The sequence below is a fragment of the Tasmannia lanceolata genome, unplaced genomic scaffold (assembly GCF_043159265.1).
Source record: "Tasmannia lanceolata isolate RefF3 unplaced genomic scaffold, GAP_Taslan_0.1 ptg000005l, whole genome shotgun sequence".
Lineage (NCBI taxonomy): Eukaryota > Viridiplantae > Streptophyta > Magnoliopsida > Canellales > Winteraceae > Tasmannia > Tasmannia lanceolata.
In genome coordinates, this window is record NW_027518682.1 from 15,032,595 (window position 1) to 15,055,387 (window position 22,793).

At 38.3% G+C, this 22,793-nt stretch overlaps 1 protein-coding gene across 2 annotated transcripts in view; it reads right to left on the reverse strand.

The window, feature by feature from the left end:
• SPK1 (guanyl-nucleotide exchange factors;GTPase binding;GTP binding protein) overlaps nt 1-22,793 on the reverse strand; it is a 55,410-nt gene that overhangs the window by 4,838 nt on the left and 27,779 nt on the right. For both annotated transcript variants that reach the window (XM_077379824.1, XM_077379825.1), the window contains 10 exons: nt 20,343-20,450; nt 19,873-19,910; nt 19,431-19,575; nt 14,304-14,430; nt 13,024-13,217; nt 7,219-7,349; nt 5,254-5,329; nt 4,922-5,032; nt 989-1,171; nt 439-582 (listed from right to left, as the gene is read on the reverse strand). In XM_077379824.1, the coding sequence (XP_077235939.1) occupies nt 439-582; nt 989-1,171; nt 4,922-5,032; nt 5,254-5,329; nt 7,219-7,349; nt 13,024-13,217; nt 14,304-14,430; nt 19,431-19,575; nt 19,873-19,910; nt 20,343-20,450 (1,257 nt within the window). The remainder of the gene's footprint in view (nt 1-438; nt 583-988; nt 1,172-4,921; nt 5,033-5,253; nt 5,330-7,218; nt 7,350-13,023; nt 13,218-14,303; nt 14,431-19,430; nt 19,576-19,872; nt 19,911-20,342; nt 20,451-22,793) is intronic.

Genomic DNA, 22,793 nt, shown 5'->3' on the forward strand with positions numbered 1-22,793 from the left:
CCCACTCAGTTTCTGAGGATTTCAGAGTGTAGCTACCAAAAGTTCTTAATAAAACTTTCGCACTTCGCTACCAAAGTTCTTAATCACTGTTGATGTAATAGATTAATAAAGTTCTTGGAAGTTGAAACCAGAAGTTTAGGCAGGTGGCTACTGCACGAGAATTTGTAAAATAAATAAATAAATACTTGAGCCATCACTATTCTTATCCAAATACAGTTACAAATAACAGCATCTTCTGAGGGCTTGACTTTAAAAATCAAATTATTACTCGTGGATACGACACCTATTCAAGAAGCTAGTAACATAGAAGAAACTAAATATAGCATATAGAATTACCCTGATACTCCACACGCCAAGGGCATTACGATTCAATCTAAAAAACAGCATCAAAATAATAGAAAGAACTATACAAGAGGATTTGAAAAAAATGAAGCATACCCTAACTTCTTGCCGAGATGCCTCAGAGAGATAGTTATTAATTGCAGGGGAAAGCCTATCGGAATACTTAGGGGAAACTGGGCCTTCTCCATCAGGGCTGCGGGAACTAGAGCCGATAAGCATGCCGTCCGCTGGTTTTCTGTGCTGTAATATATGATATATGACATTAGAATGATAATAATCATACATAGACCAAAAAATTGAAGAGACGGTTAAAGTCAATGTCAGTTTGCAGGAAACTAAAAACACAAAGCCATTGAATGGAACTGAATGCAAAGCTATACTGTAAAAACATGATTTTACACTAAATATTCAGAAGACACGGCAAATAGAGGCTGGTCATGTATTTTAATGGCAGCCTATAACAGAAGATTATATGGGACAGTAACCCAAAGTTACCCTACATCATCGTAAACACAAGAAAACTTCAGAATCAACAGTCTCAAGTTGATTCCTTTTTGTACCCCTTCTCTAAATAAATTATGTCAATAGAGTGATTATAAAGAGAATGCAAACAATTTGCACATTAAGCAGTTTTCGGTATGCGAACCTCGAAAAGAATGAGGCTTTCTTCCAAAAGTTTGAAAAATAATCTGGTTCGAGCAATGCTTTGTTGCCATGCCTTGACAAGGGATGCATCATCTAGATTGCGTACAATTTCCATGACGGCAATCAAAACTTCTTTCTTTTCGACTGCATTTAGGTTATAGAATACCGGCATCTCATCAAGTATCTGCCAGTAGCACAACAAGTCAGATTTGATTACACATCGAACCACAAGAAATTAATATCAATTTACTTTATTACAATACGTAATGCTTGGAAGGGATTTCATGTATTTCCATGTAAAAAGCTCAAAAAATATGATAATGGATAAATTGAGTTTCATCTGAAAGTATCATAAATTCATAACAAGCAGTTCCTATTCAAGCCTTAGTGCAACGATAAATAAGTGTGGCCATGTCCAAAAACGCTCTAGATTTTGAAGGCGATTTTTAGGCGATTTTGGAGCTCCCTCCCTAGGTCGATGGAAACCCTAGGGAGGGAGGCGTTTTTCTTCCCTCTCTCTCTCTCTCTCTCTCTCTCTCTCTCTCTCTCTCTCTTATTTCGTCTCTCTCTCCCTCTCGTCTCTTCCGTATCTCCCTCTCTTTTATTTTTCTCCCCCATCTCTCGCTGATCTTTCTCTCTTCAATCGATCTCCCTCTCTCTTTTCCTGATATTTCTTTTTCCCCCTATCTTCTTTTCTTTCACTTTTCTTATCTCTTCCTGTTCTCTCTCTTTCTGCTTTTTCTACTCCCCCCTCTTTCTTCCTCTCTGGTCTCTCTTTCTCTTAGATCTTTCCTATTTTTTGATCTTTCCCGTTCTCTCCCTTTATGGGCAAGAGAGGTGTTAGTGGTCGGATAATGCCAAGAGTTGGGCAGATCTCGCAGGGGATGCAGCAATGGTGGCTGGAGGTGTGAAATGGCAGGATCTGGGTCCGAGTGGGCCGGATTTGTTGGGGAAAGGATCAGATCTGGGTTGGGCGGATGGAGAAAGTGGGCCGATGAGCTGTCGGAAGTGGTGGACATGGCAGGAGTGTGAAAAAGGGTAGTCGGATTCGGGGGAAAAAAAAGGAAGTGGTTGGATGTGGAGGATAAAGATGGGGTTTGACTGAGGTACAAGGTTGGGGCTAGAAGGGTAGGATTAGGGTGAACAATGGTGGGCTCTAGGATTAGGTGAAAATAAGGGTAGGATTAGGATTTCAGGTTTTGGTGAAGATGAAGGGGAAGAAGTTAGGGTAAAAATTAGGATTTTTGGCTGGGTGGTTTAATGGGGATCTCCCGGAACGGGCGGTGGCGCAAAGTGGAGACCGTCGATGATCGGATTGGCTATCGTGCACATTTAGAGGCCCACAATAGCTTTTGGCCGTTGAGCGGGATTTTTAAAATTTGAATTAGCCGGCTAGAAAGTGGTGGAGCAGTTTGAGTGACGTGGCAGGTCACGGCTATGATTTGATGGGGTCCACAAATATGGCATTTTCAAATGAGACCATTATGCAATGTAAAGGAAAGGAAGGGGGAATGGTGAAGGCATTTTCAGCTGTCGTAGTAGATAAAGAATTCGAAAGGAAAGTGAAGTAGGTATTCGGCCGGTTGGCAGCACATGTAAGTGTAGAACTCGTTGTAGTGGTTGACCCAAAAGATCATTTTTTGGCATTTTACTGGTCTAAGAGCATGCTCCTAGCCACCCTTAATTGATTCTATGTAATGCAAGTAGGGACCCCTGGTCCCCAATGTAATTTTCGTAGTATCAATGAAATTGTCAATTTTCAAAATAAAAATAAAAATAATAACAAGCAGTTCCTAGCTTTTATATCACTTAGACTACTCTTAGTTGCACACAGTGGGAAAGAGTGCAAGAGTGGACTGGGATGCTGGTGTGGGAGGCATCTATTATAAACAATTCAGAGACTGGAAGCTCTAGCAGGAGTCTACATAAATTAGATTTAATATATGAAAATATGAATTTAATTTACTAAAAATATTAAAAGTAACTTATTTAGTGACGCATTTGCAAAAACTGCAAAATGACAAAAACTATGAATGGCACAAAAACTATGAGTTAAAGAAGGTTATAGTAGAATCTACACCAATAGTTGGGTAGGAGTGAGAATTCCAAAACGGAAGTAGCCCCTTATTAAAATCCTGAATCTGAGATAACACTGAAGCTTTCCTTCCTGCCATTGTCATATGATTTTCCTTAGTCCACTCCTTTAATTTTGATTTTACATATTGAACCTTTTTATGAATCACTACATCTCCCATACCAGATGCCTAAGTCTCTCCACCAGTCAAGAACTAAGGGAGAGTGATATGAGATGAACCTATGCAAAGCAAAACTGATATACATCAGGATGCCGAGAAATCCACTCCAGGCAAATGAAAAATTTGTTAATTCTAATCATATCGAGATTTCCAGACCGATTGTACTGCGCACCAGTGAGAGCCGAGAGGATGAGCAATAAGCTCATTAAGTCAGAGAAAGCCACCATATCAGAGTAGCTCCTACTCCTGGAAATTTCTTCAATGAATCTGGACCATCTGGTAACGTTACAGTCCCCTTAAGACACCAAGGGAACGACTATCAGCTCCTGGTATCATCTAACTACTCCCAAACACGAGAACGGTCTATAGCCTAATTTGGCCCATAAAACTCCTGTGAAAATCCAAGAGGAGCCATCCGCAATCTTTCTAACCACTACCGTCGTAAAAAAAAGACCCCTCCCCCTAATTTGGCCCATAAACTCCTGTGAAAATCCAAGAGGACCGATCCGCAATCTTTCTAACCACCACCGTCATCGAAAAAAGACCCCTTGAGGGAATACAATAGATCAAAGGCTGAGCTATCCCAAATAACAAGTATACCACCTGCCGATCCCACCGCATCACGAGCGGCAAAATCCTAGCTAACTCTGCAACCCATATACCTCACATTTCAGCTCAGGATCTTCATGAGGCTTCTGTCAATTGTAAGACCCCCCTTGGAGTCTCCCCCTCTATCTCTACGTCAACCTTTTGCTCTATCAGTCGAATATCCATCAAAAGTGACAGAAAAATGAAGCCGCACCATTTCTGATTTCTTTAATATATCTACTTGAACCCTCCGACCTGGCTTCCTCTTCAGAGTCAATCATCTGCTTCTCTCTGATTTCAACGTGTAGGAATAGCCTCTTTAATTCCACTTCTAACCCTGATACAAACCCTTTTTTTCTGTTATCCAAACCCTGATACTTTTCGTGATGAAAATAATGAGATCTCTGTATCTGCTGCTGGGAATGTTGTAGAAAAGAATAACAGGAGAAGATCAAAGAGAAGGTGTCAGATTACAGAAGAAGAGGGTGGAGTGTCTGAGCTTCAGGGTTTGTATCAGGGTTTTACCTTTTAAAAAAAAAGTATCAGGGTTTGGATAACAGAAAACTCATCCAGGTGTAAAGCCAAGTATTCCCGCACAAGCTAAAGTTTTGCCATCCTCCAAAAAACAAGAAGAGTGAATCGATCCAGATAATTAACAATAATATCCTGAGAGAAAAAAGCAAAATTTTGAGATTTTATCAAGAAATTCACGCGGCGAGAAATCACCAAGAACAAGAGGTCATTTAGCATTAGACATATGTTAGCATGACTTAAAGAAATTTTACTTAAGCTTTTCTGTACGTTTTCCATATTTTATACACATGAACTACGATTATAGAATAGTATGCCCTTTGTATTATCAAATAATTGTTCAGAAGTATGGCACAGAAAGTTTGCCAGGGAAGGGCAATGAGGGGCACCTTGTGTATGTTCCTGCCACTGACTTGTGTATCCTAGTCACAGCCTTCAATATTTTGACTGTATGTTTTGTAATTATAAATTTTGTAACATGCAGAGATCCATTGGGTAGCTAAACCTCAGAATATGCGAAAATAAATTAAAAAATCAGGAAAAATAAACAAAATCTGTACCTGTCCAATAAGTGGAAAATATAGCTGGGCAATATATAATTTGTCCTCATGCTTTTGATACCGAGTATCGAATTCATGCTTGCACATAAGGACTACCAGGATCCGAGCTGCCTATTAGAAGCAAAAAAACAGGTGTTATGAATGATGTGACATACATCAAATAATGTTGACACGAAAATAACAATATCAATGAGAATTGCTCAATATCTTATTGAATAAATTCACCCATTGACAAGTACAAAACAAAACTGCCTACAACAGCGCATATCCATACTTTTCAAAAAAAGAAAAAAGAAAAAAAAGAGCATATCCATAAAAGGTAAATGGCTCACTTTGGCACGCTGAGATAAATCGTCATGGTCCCAAGTGAGGAAAACCTCTTGTATTAAGACAGATGAAAGATAGTTCCTGTGCAAAAATGTAGCACTTAAGCAAGAGAAATATCCAGTCATAAGGAGTGAACTGCTCTATCACAAACCATAACTTTTGGCATATTGGCAAAAAGAAGAAAAAAACAAAACATGAATTGGAAAGAATTGACCAGGAAACATAAGCTTAAGAAAATTTATTGTGACAAGATTTCAACTTCTCGAACATCGACCAAGACCAAGAATATAAAGCCCCAATTACAAACCAGAGATCAAACAGTTTTGGTCCATGAAAAAATCAAATATGTTGTCAAAATATAAATGGATTCTATTCTTGAGGACTTCTCTCATCCATGGATTCTGCTCTTCCTTTTCCTCATATCAGAAGCATAATGTTTCCCTCTTTCAGGTATTGCATGTATTAGGTTAGTTAACATAGTTGAATATAACAAAGGGGCATAATAGATCATCTTAGATCCGACTAGTTCATCCATGAGGTAACCACCATAAGGATGTACCCAAGGTTTCAAATTTCGGCTTCGATTTCGATCATCAGCGAAACGGAAACATTTCGGTTTCGGTCCGAAATTTCGGCCGAAACCTTGTAAAATCACAGAAACATTTCTGTACGAAATCACGGACGAAATCCAGGTAAGATTCTTCGCCACTGGTTTTTCTTTTTATTTTTTGTCGTTTTTTTAGAAATATCTTAAAGGAGTCTCATTGTCCTTTTCTTTTCTGCGAGTGGAGTTGATTTTTGTAAAGGTTTCTGTCGAAAGGTCGACATTTTGATGGGGACTTTGCTTTTTTTTATATGAAAAGTTGCATGTTTCGCATTTTTTGTTCTTTTTGAATGGTTGGACGTTTTGCATGTTTTGACCGAAACATTAATGACATACAGAAATTTCAAGCAAAATCTTGTAATTTTCCGAATCCAAGTGGATTTCGTTTTGGTGGCAGCCGAAATTGAAATATTTCTGTCATTCTGTTTTGTTTCGGCCGAAATTTAAAACCATGGATGTACCCTCTCTAGGTGTTAACCCGTGAAGCAAGGATCAAAATTATAATATTGTCCATAATGGGAGGTAATGGAGATAAATATCTTGAAATGTTCAAAAGCTTCGTGCTCTAGAGGCCTGTTGGTAAAATGCATCTGCTCACCGTTTTCTTGTTTCATTTAAAAGCTTCCAATAATGTAGCTTTGAAGCATGCATACAATAAAGTTGAATACTTAAAGAACATTTTAGCTCGTTTCTCAGGCTTATAGTATTAGTGCAACATTGTATTCTATGTTGATCTATAAACATATAAACCCAGAATTGAATATAGTAAATTTCATGGGGATGTTTTGCATATAAAGTTTGCCACGTCATATAAAAATTAGGAGACATGTTTGTCCCAATGAGTTGGCAGGGAAGTTAACGGCTGTGAAAGTGGCTAGACTCTCTCTCTCTCTCTCTCTCTCTCTCTCTCTCTCTCTCTCTCTCTCTCTCTCTCTCTCTCTCTCTCTCTCTCTCTCTCTCTCTCTGTGTGTGTGTGTGTGTGTACATACACGAATACACACACACACACAGATAGAGAGAGAGAATGTCATACATACACGAATACACATCTACACATGTATTAATGTAAAAATCAACATATAACAGGAACACTAGGGACCAAAATTGACTAAACTTGTAGGTATTCCAAATTGCTACAAAATCGCACTTGATACCTACACATGCAGGTAGAGAGAGAGAGAGAGAGAGAGAGAGAGAGAGAGAGAACATATACAAACATACACTAATACACGTGTACACATATGTATGAATGTTCAAAACAAGCACACTACAGATACCATTCAAAAAAAAGCACACTACAGACTTAAATTGACTAAACTTGTTGGTATTTCAAATTGCTACGAAGTCACACAGTTCAACTTGATACCTATCTGAAGGATCCCTTCCAGGCATTTCCACAAAAAGATCATGATCGCATATAATCTGCAAAAATGTAAGCTTGCAGTCATGTAGAACAGATTGGCAAACGCCAGCAAACTTGTCCAAGTATAAGGATACCTGCAAGAAATAATAACATTTTTATTTAAATGAAACCCAAAGGAATAGCAAAAACAAGATGCAGAGAGTTCTATAATACTTTGATGGAAAATGAAATAGTCATCAAATTCCACAATCAAGCGGCCTCATGCCCTAGCAATTTGGAGTTGCAACAATGAGGTCACAAGTTTGATTAAACACAGCCTAACCCCCCGAAAGAATAAAAAACATAGTAAATTTGTAAGAAAGATTTACAGAAATCTTTAAATCATCTTGAAAATAATAATGTCCGTCAAGAATTATTGGCAATAATGTTTCCTTCATTTTCGATTTTTTATCAATAATAAGATTTTATTAAAAAGAATGAACCACAAAACACAAGGAAAAAATGAGATAAGAACATCATATCATGCCAACCAAAATTCCAGGGCAGCACTAGAACACTCCAATTAAACCAGTAAAAACAAGATAGAAACCTCCAAAGAACAAAAACCATCAAGAAACATGATAGCGCAAAAAATTAGGATTACATCTACATTTATTTATTGTCATATGTCCCCTAATTTGGGTTCTCTTCTTGATTATTTTCAGTGAAAGTATATGATATTATGATAAGTACTAAATTATGTTAAACGGTAAGACAGATATTAGTGTGTAGGATTTTTACTGTCCTACTCTGCCATACGGATACCACAAGTGAAAGGTATCATCTCATTATATTTCTTAATTGGTATTAGCACAATTGTAACAGATCATCTAAATAATCCCAACACCCATGAACAACCCCTCATAAATAGGTTTGTCTGTGTGCAATGTAGGACCTAGAAAGAAAGACAGAAAAGACAGTACATCTTTCACTAATCTATCATTTTGGCAAGAGAAGACATATTACATCTCTTTTTACCATTTACCAAGTAGCAAATTTTTTCCACAGCTTCTTCCATGCTATTTTGTCTTTTTATGACATTCTTGACCTCAGCTATAGGATTTCTTACACAACATGTACCCATCCCATTGACAGTCCCAACTTTGAAGCATCTACGGTATGAGACACTAAAAAATATTGTGAGTTGCAACCATGAGTGCAAGCTTCTGAGAGAGACCATTGAAAGTAAAGAAAGCTTCATTTGGGGGCTTAAAATATGATTGTACAAAAATCTACTCGTCTCATTAACTACTTAGCATCTCGAATCTATGAATTTGGAAGTGCTGAAATCAACCTTTACAACAAATTTCTTCAAAAGAGAAATTACAAACACACTCCTATGTAATGCTCAACTATTTCTTTGTGATAATACTCCATAGCAGCCTGTGTTAGCCACAAAAAACAAAAAAAACAAAACAAAACAAAATGGAGCAGAAGAATGTCAAGGGTTGTCATTCAAAAAATCTCCTCTGCTACAAACTTTTCAAGGTAAATTTCCCCTTAGCTACGTTGGGCGCCAACCCATAAAAGAAGTTTTCTCAACTCGTATGGACTCCATCAAGAACCGACTGAAATAGACCTGGACGGCCATGCCACAATCTATGATTTTCACAATAATGTCTATAAACCTGCATGGAAAACCAACTCCACTCATCCAAAAAATCTCCTCTCTGCTACAAACTTCTCAAGGTAATTTCCCCTTCGCTACCTTGGGCATCAACCCATAAAATAAGTTTTCTCAACTCGTATCGACTCCATCAAGAACCGACTGAAATAGACCTGGATGACCATGCCACAATCTATGATTTCCACAATAATGTCTATAAACCTGCATGGAAAACCAACTCCACTCATCCATCTTAACCATTGAGTGAAGTCCCTTTAGTCACAGGCTCCATGTTCTCAGAGCAAGGCGCAAGGTTTTAAACTTCAGCTTCGGTTCAGTTTTGATTTCGGTCGCCACAGAAATGGAAACGTTTCGGTTTCGGTTGGAAATTTCGGTGGAAACCCTATAAAATCACAGAAATGAATGGAAACCTACACAAATGATAGAATTTTAAGATAAAACATCATAAAATTCCAAAATAATCACAGAAACATTTAGAAAACATTGCACAAGCAAGACGGCTATCTGGGTGAGGTTCGAATGGCGACTGAAACCCGAGAGAGACTTAAAAACAGTTCAGAGTAAATTTAGGCAAGAGAAAGACTGTGATGTAGCTGGGGGAACAAGAGGAAGACGACTGGTAAATGCTGAAAGGAGGAAGGAGGATGGACTGGGATCCTGGAAATGATAAAAATGTGCATTCGTCAACTTCAAGAGGAGGGCGGAATGCTGGAAATGCTGGAAATGCTGGAAAATTTGGTCGGCGGCTGACCAGAATCTGGCATCTTACCAGAATACTTCAAGAAGGAATGGTGGAAACACTACGAACGGAAGCTGGAAGATACGATGCAGAAACACGTACCAAAAAGACCTCCAGCTGAAGAGAGTTTGAATACTTACCATGAGCAACGTGGGGACGAAGTGGGTCCTTTGAAATCAATACTGAATGCTAAAAAAGGCCTATGAGGGAAGCTGGAAGCAAGGTTTAATGGCAATTTTGGAGTCAGTGAAGTTATGGCTGGAAAGCACCAGTGGTCTCCAGGGCACGTTACCGATCTATCAGATAGATTACTTGGAAGCTTTGATAATACCTCCAACAGATCAGAATGCGAAGGCCTTGAAATTATTCTGGATGCGCAGGTCAGGTAATCCATTTGCTGAAATGGATCTCTGGTTCTTAAGGTCTCCAAACTAGCTCAAAGCCTATTGGTGGGAGATCAGTGGTCTTCTGCCGCATGCATGGTGTGCTAATAACTTCAGAGATATCGGCCTCAAGATTGGGAAAGTGCTAGCTTTGGAACCCTCATGCGAAGCGGGAATAGGTTATAAAGACGGGGGGATTATGCTTCAAACAACGAAGGAGACGCCGAAGGTGCTGAGAGTCTCGATTATAATCGATGATACATGATACTAGATAAAAGCCGGTATTGTCCATCCTCCACCACATGCAGGGAAGGAGGAAGGCAGGACAGTTGGTGGATCTGGGGGCAATGGAGATGAAATGAGATCACCGGGTGGTAGGACTAGAAAGGGCAGCTCGGCGATGGAAGTTCGGCAGCCGCACGATAGTGGAACCAGGTGTTTTCAAAATCCTTAAGGCTTGAAGCTATCCTATGCGGGAGAAACGGAAGGAAACGATTCCGAAACGATAGCCTGTCAAAATTAATCACATGCAGAGCTCGAACGAGTCGGCGGTGCGATCACTTTTGCTGGACACGTGTGGAGAACCAATGACGTGAGGGCAAGAGGAGTGAAATCGAGATATCTGACCGAACTCTGCATAAGTCAAGGACGCATGGCGAGAACCAGTGGCAGGTAGTTTCAAAGAGCAGAAACCCATTGATAGATGAGAACAAATGTGGAGATGTGGATGGAAGAAGGGATAAAATGGTGGATGATGATTTGAGTTTGATTGGGTGGGCCCAAAATCAAGGTGCCATGGGCTGGGAGCGGTTCCTGGGTGGCTCGACTCAGCTGTGTGTGTGGTGGACTGGGTTTCTAAGTGGGTTGGCTACCAGGTATTCTGGTTCCTTTACTTGTGATCAAACGGCTACGATGCATGAGAATAGAAGGGAAGCTGGAGGTTTGGTTGAGAGAGTTCATATCATTGGAGAAATGATCTCCTTTGATCCAGGAGAGCATGCTGGAACTCATTCCATCCTCGGTGATGTAGAATGGTCAGTGGTGATCGTTGTAGGGAGGAAAGATCAAGATCTCCGAAATGACTGAGAGTTGGGCCAGAAATGTTTGACGGACTGATAACTTCTGCAAACCAGCAAATTCTATGGGTAGAACCATTACCAGCGCAAGTAGAAGGTGAAGGAAGAACAATAAAAAAGCAGGGTGGTGGCGCAAGTTAAGACAGTGATAGCTGGTCCAGTGGCTCGTGGAGGAGGGACAATTGCCAGGGTAAGCCTGATCAATGTCGATACATAAGGTGGATCTCAGGACAGGATTCGGGCAGTCACGAGTGAAACCGGAGGAAGCACTAAAAATGTCCGTGGCACAATCAAAGAACGGGGGCAGCCAACTGGATCCAAACCAAATGCAGAGATTGAATCTACACCCATGGGTGGACATGGGAGAGTTTGAGAGGGGTGCACAAAGGAAGGGGAAGAAGAGATAGCTTAAAGGAGTCAAGGCAGAAGGAAGAAGATGAAGGGAAGTATGACGAGAATACTGTCAGTAGTCAGAGAAACAGATCAACAACTTAGCTTGGCAGCTTCACTAAGGGGACAGAATGGAATTATTCGTGAACCAAACTATGGAGACTAGTAAAGTTTTGGGGATATCCTATGCTGGGCTAGAGGAGAATCTGAGAAGACTGTTTCAACATGTTGAATAAAGGGATATTGTAATTCGGACCAGGGACCAGGGTGGTCCAGCAAGGTTGAAAGCAGAGAGGAAAGAAGAACCAGAAAGGAGAACATGAAGTCTGTTGTGACTGAATGGACTTCACTCAATGGTTAAGATGGATGAGAAGTGGAGTTAGTTTTATATGCAGGTTGAAGACGAGCTAATGATTCTGCCTAACATAAATTGCTTTCCATGAAGGACCAGAGAATTCCATAGAGCCACCTCGGTTCCTTTGAAGATTTTTTTTTTGAATGGTAGACAATTTTATATTTGATTGCTTCAGGAATTACAAATGAGAGCTTCACTCCTTTACAAATAAGATTTTCTCTTATTTAAATAATAAATCTGTCACTACCGTTCCAAAAAATGAAAAGTAAAAAGGGGAGAGAGAGAGAGAGAGAGAGAGAGAGAGAGAGAGAGTCGAGCAGGGATTATCCCATCTCTAATTTTTATTACTCTGGGTACTATGACATACAAGTGTAAGCGTACCATGCTTCCATATTTGCAGATAGTGTAGTAACAACAAAGTATGAAATAAAAAATAAACTTGCAATATCTGAGTTAAATACATCAACATCTGCTACCATCCAAATAGGTACTTAATTCATATTTACAGAAAGGAGATTGAAACAAACTAAAAACAATGCTTTAACTGTTCCTTTTTTCTTTTTTGTGAACAGGAACAAAATAATTTATCAATAGAAAAGAATAGAAAGAACCAATCTCTTACATGCTCCAGTGGTTTGAGCCAATAGATGCTCTGTTGTCATGAGGTGTAGGGTTCAAGAAAAGAATAGAAAGAAACTAGCTAAATAATTACAATACCTTTCAAATCAAAATACTCTACTTTTTCAAGGCATGAATCAAGCTCACCATCAAAATTATCAAAGATCAGATTTGTGAATATGTTGTTACTGTTTGAAACTCTACTTCTACTAGTTCATGATTCTAGCAACATAGTTCACAAATGTTGGGACCACCCTTTCACAAATCCAGATGATATTTATTGAAAAATTTAATAGAACAGGAGTATATCTGTAGGTGCATGGATTTTCAAAAGCAAGAATGTGATATAATAATCAATTGAAGATGGACAGAATCCGACAAATTCAATCACCCAGTATCCAGGATCACAAATTGTGAAGTACAAAGTTTCTCTATACTGTGTTATCAGGTCAATGACTGGATTCCCCATCATGCTATTCAATAAATTTTCTATGAAAAGCCCTACAACGTACATCTCAACAAATAATACCAATAAAATCTATCAAAATTTTAAAAGAAATTTCCATGTAAAACAAGTGTACCAGGTCAAACACTTGGCGAGGATCAATAATAGATAGAAGGTCATAACACAAGAAGGCCAAACTGCTATTCAAACGCTTCGCCAAGCTTAAACCCTTCTTGCAGCGCTCGTGTACCTCCGTGAGAAGGCAATCATACAACTGCATAATACATCTGAATACACCTTCCTTTAATTGCAATGGTGGAATATCTTCACCTATGGAAGGAAAAAGAAAGAAAGAAAGAAAGCAAGCTTGATACACTCATAACAAATAGAGACTTCAAGCCAGGATTAATGCCAATTATTATTATTATTATTTTGAGATGCAGGATTAAAGCCAGTTATTAATTTACAACAAACTTGTCTCAAAATATTAGCATGTCCCCTGGCATTCAATGTCATAATAACAAAACAGTAATCTAGATATGGAAAAAGCCCAGAACTCATACATCAATTAAAAAGAACACCTTGTTTTTAATAAATTGCTATGGTGGACACACTCATCGACATAGCTATTGGGTCAAATCTTTAATTTAGTTCTCCTCTACTTTGGAGTTCCAATCACAAAGTTTAGATGTATGCCTATTTATGTAACATTATAGAATGTTTTGCACAAAAGCAAGCTAATACTATGTTCTATCAATATAATCACTCCACTGTACAGATGTACATTCAATTTTCCGAGTCACATGTATCAAAAAATGTACCCATGATCGTGCCAAAGTTTTTTACATATAGTGATATGCATTACATGCACATGAACTTACCCCAATGAAATAATTATCCAAGATGAAAATTTGAAACACGCCAGTAAACTATTGCTTGATATAGAAAAATACTACAAATTAAACCCAATTTAGTGCTTATCAATAAGATAATATATACGCAGAACACAAGAAAATCATTAAACAATTACAGACAAGAAGATTAGAAGAAAACAGAAAGTACAAACCCAATCAACCAAATTGGGCCGAGATGCACCCAATTAGTAAACTAACTTTCCCATAAGGTATAGAAGCTAAAAAGTACAGATATAGCTCCTATAGACCTTTAAGAAAATTCAAATGAAACTAAGAAGTTGGAGAAACTTGGAGGAGTATGATAACGTAGCATAGGTGATGCATGGAAAAATTCATTCGTGGTGTATGGTACTATTAACAAAAATTAGCTAAAATTATTAATATCTAATGTAAGATTTCTTAATGCAGAATTTGCGGTACCACTATTATATTGATATTACTTAAAGACCCCAATGAAAACTATATTTAATCATGCCCACATGAGATGCAAATATACAACTACCCGAAGGAAGACTATGATAGAAAAGGCGAGTCTGCTCCAACGCCATGGACTTTACAATAAGCTCCAGGAAAAACCATGACATTGCTAAAACATCATCATAAACCGGTCCAACACGATAACCTTTAGCCTGCAAAACAAGCATGCAACAGAAATGATCACAAGAAATAAACACTACGTAAATGTACTGATTTTAGAGCTCCTATCTTAGATAGACACCCCTCGCTTTATTTTAAACTCCTTGAGATGGTTAGAATCTTCCAATTGCTTCTTGGGAACTGTAACAACCATGAAAAAGTTTGGGTGAAAATATAAGGTACCTTCATATATATATATATATATATATATATATATATATATATATATATATATAGAGGAAACTGTTGGTGCGCTTAAGCTCACCAAACTTTTGGTGAGCTTAAGCGCCCCAATCACATGGGGGCCCACTTTGTTAGGTGATCCAAAGCATTCATTTTAAAGTCCCTTACATGGATAGGGGGTGTACCAAAAATCAGCTCCATAGGATCATCCTAACCCCTCCATTTGTGGAGGACAAAAATGGACAGACACAAATCTGCCCATTTTTGTCCTCCACAAATGAAGGGGTTAGGATGATCCTATGGAGCTGATTTTTGGTACACCCTCTATCTATCATAAGGCCTTTAAAATGAATGCTTTGGATCACCTAACAAAGTGGGCCCCCATGCGATTGGGGAGCTTAAGCGCACCATAGGTTTGGTGCGCTTAAGCTCACCAACAGTTTTCTCATATATATATATATATATATATATATATATATATATATATATATATATATATATATATATATATATATATATATGTGTGTGTGTGTGTGTGTGTGTGTGTGTGTGTGCGCGCACACGTGTACACACACGTGTAAGTTGCGTATATTATCTGCAATGTATATGGATGTACACATAAAGTTAATTTAGTTATTTTCGAGTTAATAACATCAAATTCAATTAATGGACTATACATGTGTAGAAGCTTATTTTAATTATATTTACTATGGTTATTTGTATGTATAAGGGTAGAACAGCTTTTTTTCTTTCTTATCACTTATTGATGGCATACTTGTAATAGTCATAATTTATTACTGAACAAATACAAGAAGAAAATTAGCAAGGTGTGTTACGCTCTTAGTTATTAATTCCAGTCAAATGGCAGTTCTGTTTTGCTCACTGGAACGGAACATTCCAGTGCTATGTCTGCTTCAGTGTTCCGTTCTAGAAAAGAAATAATGCGTCAGTGTTCTGTTCTAGAAAAGAAACTATGACTGGTGGATTTGATTTTGTTAACTTACCAACTTCTCCAAAAGCTTAAGCTGTTAGAGAAAGCCGTTATTTATCTTTTATACGTTAACACTCCCCCGCAGTGTGGCCTATTTGGCAAACACATGGCACACATGTGGTCCCACTTTGGGCCGACCATTGCATGTGGATTTTTGCTATCCGGGAGGTTTTGAAATCGAGACCTTTGGCTCTGATACCATGTTAACCTACCAACTTCTCCAAAATCTTAAGTTGTTGGAGAAAGGCGTTATTTATCTTTTATACTTTTAACAGTTAAAAAATAAAAAATTGGAAGAAATGGGTTTTGCAAAAGTATAGAAATGAGGGGATTTGATGTATTTTTAAAATTACAATTCGTTTGGGAGGGTTAAAAACATCAATTGCCCTTCAACCAATCATAAAACGGTTAGTAAAAATAGAAAATAAAAAATATTTGCCGCAAAAATAAGAAACAGGAAAATTTGACAATTTTCCATGTGGTTTCGTCCATAACAGGGTGTTTTGCTCTATTTTCATCCGGCTGAACAAATCATACTGGATTTTCAAATGAAATCCTTCGCCTGCCGTATCTCTGTTTTTATTTTTTATTTTTTGAAACAGAACGAAATTGTCCATTCCAGACAAAAAAATGAAATTAATAACTATAGTTTATGCTCCCTTCCAAGCACACGACTTTTCTCTCTTCACTCCAATTTCCCTTCCTTTCTTTTTCCATATTTTCTTCTCCTCTTCTTTTCTTCCATTCATTTACTAATCTTATAAGCACAAGATCTATTGTTATGCACAGAAATAGATAGGAGCTTTGCATATGTGCATCTGAATGTGTCCAAATTAACTTGTTCCTCTTAAGTGAGATCAAGTCAAAGAGGAACAATGATGGTGTGTTCAAGCAAGTGCGAGAAGTTATCTGTTGATCAAAAGTAGAGATTCGAGTTGCTCGTTAGTTCCCAATCCCATGTATGTATCCCTATATGCATGACATCTGGGACACTAAAATGTATTCTTATCGTTCGTGTGGACGAGATCATGTTTCAACATGGTCCCAAATTCTGATCTCAAGTGTGTGGTATTTCCACTGGATATAACTATGAGTCTATGATTCATAAACAATGTGATTTTTAGCACTTTTTAGTTGTGATATGGAGAATGACAAAAAACCTACCCCTCCCAATATTATGGAAATGCTAAGATTACAACTCGCATTGATTAAATTAAAAGGCCCAACTATCTTCTTTCGACTAATCTATAAAGGTAGCCTTGGGTGCCAGAGAAAAATTAAAGTCCTTTATTGAGGAAGGTCCCGATGAATCAGATAATAGATATTAAAAGTGGCAAACATAAAAGTACAAGATGGTGACTTGGTTGGGGGTACAACAAAGGTTTTAAATTTCCACTGAAACCGTCACGAAACGACCAAAATAGTTCTGTTTTCACCTCGACTGAAACACATGCCGAAACAAAATCGTTAGTGTATTAGTGGTATGCTATATCAGTAGATTTTACATAATTATATTCATACGAATAGCATGTGAAATATGGTGTATGCATTATGTATAAATATTAATATGAGTTACAAATGAAATGATGTAAATATTTCTCTAATTGAGATTTTATATGGTGTAAGCCCTTATAGTCCCGTATTTTCCAGAAAGTAATGTACAGACCACACTATTGGATGATCCAAACCGTCCATGTGATGGAACACAACATAAATAGGTTGTTCCCCAAAAATCATATCCATAGGATGATCCTAGCCCTCCGATCTATAGAGGTTTCCATAATATGCAGTTCCTGTATAGATCGGAGGGTTGGGATCATCCTATAGAAATGACTTTTTGGGCACAACCTATTTACGTTGTGGCCTATCACATGGACGGTTTGGATCATCCTATAGTGTGGTTCGTACAGTACTTTTTGAAAAATACTCGACTATAAGGGCTTACACCATATAATTTCTCTAATTTGAGTTACATGTGAAATGCGGTATGTATTGAATTATCATACATGCGCAACAGTACATGTCACTAGGTATTTGATGTTGTTAAAGTATGATGGATGCATGTCTTGATTATATGATGGCTTCCAAGTGTGTATTTGTGCCTATTCTAGCATTTCATGAACTTTCATCTTCAAATTCTATCGTTTGCATGTGTTTCCATATATTTTTCGTGATTTTACAGGATTTCTACCGAAAGTTCAAACTGAAACCGAAGCGTTTTCGTTTCTGTGTTGGCCAAAACCAAAATCGGAACCGAAATTTAAAACCTAGGATACAACACGGAATCACGAGTGAATGCATGTATGATGTCTTTAACATTGCCGGGAAATTAGAGATCCTTTCAAGGAGACAATTGGTGCCATGTTCATGAATTGTTCACGGATATTTTAATGCTGCGATAGGGGAATAAAAACATCAGTCAGTAATATAGTCTCTAAGAGCTATGTGGGAAGTGTTGAATGTATATTAACCCTTTGCCCAATGATTTAGAGTAGTTAAAGAGACAACAAGATGACTTTAGAGTAGCAAAATTCCTCTCGTGTCTTAACCTTTAATATCACCCATTTCATGGACAGGGTTTACCTGGTAAAGAGATTCCTTCTATTACTCATTGGTATTCCCAGTTTTTGGTGATGGATCTGCCACGACAACTTCTACAGACAGAGTAGATAGTGGAAGAGGCCACGGTAAAACCTTTGATAGAGGTCATGGGCAATGAAATACATAGGGAGGACATGGTCGAGGTCGTGGGTTAATGAAATGTGAAAAAATTGTTGTCATAATAACATTAATTTGGATAAGTAGTTGGGCAAGTATGGCAAGCCAACTTGGGGCAATTGGCTTTTGCACACAACAGTGGATGATGATGCTATGCAACCAGATAGTTCTTTTTTTTTAAAATTAAAAAAGAATGCAACCAGATAGTTCTAATCGAAAATCCGCCATTTTTCTTGATGAATAGAGCCATGTAGGACCCACCATTGATGTTAGCATAATTTTTAGATCTCCTTAGGGACTAGTTTTGGATCTCGGTTGAGCCAATTCTTCTATTCAACCATTGTTGCTGAATTATAGGTTGTTAATGAACTTTGCTTGTATAAATGTACGACCAATGCTTCAAGAAAGTGAAGGGGTTAGAAACAAGGTTATACCCAACAATGTAAAGAGAAAGAAGCCAAGCAATTCAGATGTTTCTAAATGAAGCCTGTATGCCTGACATGGCACGGTACGCAAGGATTGAAATTTCGGTTTCGGCCTCAGCTGAAAACGAAAATTCGGTGGCGATTTTGGTTTCGATGGTAATGTCAGTGAAAATCTTATAATTTTGGATCAAATTTTTAAATTTCGGTTTCGGTTTTAAATATCGATCTCAGTCGAAATTTCGGTAATTCGGCCGAAATTTAAAACTATGTTGGTAGGTACTAGCAACCAACATTCTAGTACAATAATTAACAAAGTTTGTGCCTCACAACAACAGATTGAGAGAATGTGTTGTAATAGTCCATGAATCTAGTAAAATAAAGAAGAAATCATTTTCCTCATAACAAATAAAACATAAACAAGATGTTCAAGAAAGTGTATTTACAAGGACACAAAAAAAATATGGAAATGGCATTGGCAACAACAAAATCAAATGCACATTGCTTATATGGACCAATGAGGCCGCCCTTATAACTGGTTTTTTGCAAGGGCGCCTTTCAGTTTATCAGTCCTCCGTAAATTATTTTACAACGATATATCATAACAAGTTTGAGGGCGGACATGGATCATGACAATAGCAAGCACGTATCAATCACAAAGGAAGTTGTCGTGCAATACCTTACTCCGAGCCAAGCTTCCCCACACTGTGGATAAGCCAGGATAAACTGGTGGTTGCCGACCCCCAAAGTCATCAAAAGCATAATCCACATAGTTAACGAGAAAACGGTTTCTTTCAGCTGCATCAGATGATTCCTGCTGCACCCTGCAGAATTCACTCTCATATCAAACGCAAAAAGGGTGATCGGATGATTTGCAATAAAAATAATTATAAGAAACAAAAAAGTTAACAAAAATTTATGTGAAGACACGCCAGTTTTAGAAGTGTCTCAAAAATTCACCCAAATGTTGACATGTGCAACTACGTAGGTGTATGTTTGCCATTTTATCAAAAAATAGGGGTACTGTTTTCATAAAAAATGGTACTAATTTATTTGAGCAATAATTTAAATGGGAGTATGTATTACCGTATAAAGTAAAAGTCCAGAATAATAAAGCATACCTGGTTAAGATATTGACCATGGCTCGAAAAGCAGCAACCTACAAGTGGCAGGAAGTGAAAAAAGTAATAAGGAAGAAGAGATGAAATAAGGATAATGATATATTTCAAACCAACAAGTGCGAAGCTGGTGAAAGACAATCAAAGCTGAATTCTGAAACACACTAAACGAGGCAATGATGGCAAATATTAATAGGATTCACAGGAATGACTCGAGTATAGAATACATGACAAGTAGGACATCCATAGAGGGCGAGCCTTGGCGCAACGGTAAGGTTGCTCCATTGTGACTTGGTGGTCACGGGTTCGAGACACGGAAACAGCCTCTCTGCAAAGCAGGGGTAAGGCTGCGTACACCTAGCCCTCCCCAGACCCTGCAACGGAGGGAGCCTCGTGCACTAGGCCGCCGGGACATCCATTACAAGATACATGTGAAAACTGATAGAGAACTGTTAGCATTACTCATCAGAAACCTGAAGGGTTTCGCCACCATCACCAATAAGATGAAGAAGCATATTAAGAAGTGGCTGCAGAAATTGCAACAATGCCGTGGAATCAACATTCTTTAAACTGTTGATAGCCTGCATCCAAAAAATATATAGATTCTGATTAAACATTTCTTAATAAGAAACACAATCACAACTTACCAGCTAATAACCAGAAGCATTAAGTAAGCTTTTAAATGAAAAGTGAAAGCATGACTACCAAGAATACATTTTGGACATATGTAATACGCCGTGCGTCCACTTAATGCCTCTGTTCATAAGATTCACAATGTTCACATGCCATAAACGAGATTTAAAATTTAAAAAGTGGAAACAGCCCATCGAAACATATAAATTTCAGTAGTTCAAAAATATATATATATAAATTTCATAATTTACATAGAAATGCAATTTAAATAACTAAGGCTTTGTAGAGCACCTACAACACTAAAATTGATATATAATAAAAATAACATCTCTTAATAACAACTTTCAGCTTTATTTTGATTTTTAAACATCAACAGCTGCTTTTCCTTTTTATGAGGTAGACAAATAATGAACTCGAGTATGTTCAACACACTATGGAATCAACGCAGTGTCCTCACCATTGGCTGGACTATGCTACAAACTCGTTTGTTTTGGGCAGCTGAAATGCTTCCCACTTTAGTTAGCCCATTCAAACTTTATTACCAATAAAACAGACAGTACCAATTTCTAAGACTACTTCATAAGTCATCTAGTTCCCATGACTGGGAGAATGTGTCAAATTTCAAAAATAAACTTAAATACAACTGAGGATAAAGAAATTCTATATTGTATAAAGGCAGGTAGTGTCATGTGAGAGCCTTAAGAAAGGGGCCACAAATACTGCACCGCTGTGCTTTGGCATACTAATACACATTGTCTTCCTAAAAGTCTAAGTACCAAAGGACACCTTCACCATCAAAAAATTGCCAAATCAGTTCCATGAAAATAAAATATTACTCTGGAAATGTCGATGCACCGAGGAAGGCGGCCGAAGAAAATCCCAGTCGACTCGGCACGACGCGGTCTAGTACTCAACTGAAGGCAGGTAGTGTCATGTGAGAGCCTTAAGAAAGGGGCCACAAATACTGCACCGCTGTGCTTTGGCATACTAATACACATTGTCTTCCTAAAAGTCTAAGCACCAAAGGACACCTTCACCATCAAAAAATTGCCAAATCAGTTCCATGAAAATAAAATATTACTCTGGAAATCCAGATGCACCAAGGAAGGCGGCCGAAGAAAATCCCAGTCGACTCGGCACGACGCGGTCTAAAACTCAGTTGAAGGCAGGTAGTGTCATGTGAGAGCCTTAAGAAAGGGGCCACAAATACTGCACCATTGTGCTTTGGCATACTAATACACATTGTCTTCCTAAAAGTCTAAGTACCAAAGGACACCTTCACCATCAAAAAATTGCCAAATCAGTTCCATGAAAATAAAATATTACTCTGGAAATCCAGATGCACCGAGGAAGGCGGCCGAATAAAATCCCAGTCGACTCGGCACGACTCGGTATAGTACTCAGTTGAAGGCAGGTAGTGTCATGTAAGAGCCTTCAGAAAGGGGCCACAAATACTGCACCGCTGTGCTTTGGCATACTAATACACATTGTCTTCCTAAAAGTCTAAGTACCAAAGGACACCTTCACCATCAAAAAATTGCCAAATCAGTTCCATGAAAATAAAATATTACTCTGGAAATGCGGATGCACCGAGGAAGGCGGCCGAAGAAAATCCCAGTCGACTCGGCACGACGCGGTCTAGTACTCAGTTGAAGGCAGGTAGTGTCATGTGAGAGCCTTAAGAAAGGGGCCACAAATACTGCACTGTTGTGCTTTGGCATACTAATACACATTGTCTTCCTAAAAGTCTAAGTACTAAAGGACACCTTCACCATCAAAAAATTGCCAAATCAGTTCATTGAAAATAAAATATTACTCTGGAAATGCGGATGCACCGAGGAAGGCGGCCGAAGAAAATCCCAGTCGACTCGGCACGACGCGGTCTAGTACTCAGTTGACGTGGTCATAATTTGGGAGAGTCAAAGGAGTTTTTATTGACTCTATAGGGCAAAACGCGGAATGCGGTGGCAAAACGCGGAATGCGACCAAGGTAAAAGGGAGTCGACTAGGGAGAGTCCACGATGACGTGCGGGAGTTTTAAAACTATGCTGGGAACGAGAGAACCTCAACAAGGATGAACCCCGATGCGAGAATACTCATCCTAACACGTGGCTATGGCACTGTCCATACACCCTTCTTCGAATGAATTAAGCCTAAGTATCAAACTGAAGCATCCAGGAAACGTGGAGAAAAGGAAAAAAGATATACTTGGAGGTATAATACAAAGAATGAAGAAATAGGAGTATGTGTCCTGTGTCAATAAACTCAAACAAACTGGAGAAACGTGTACC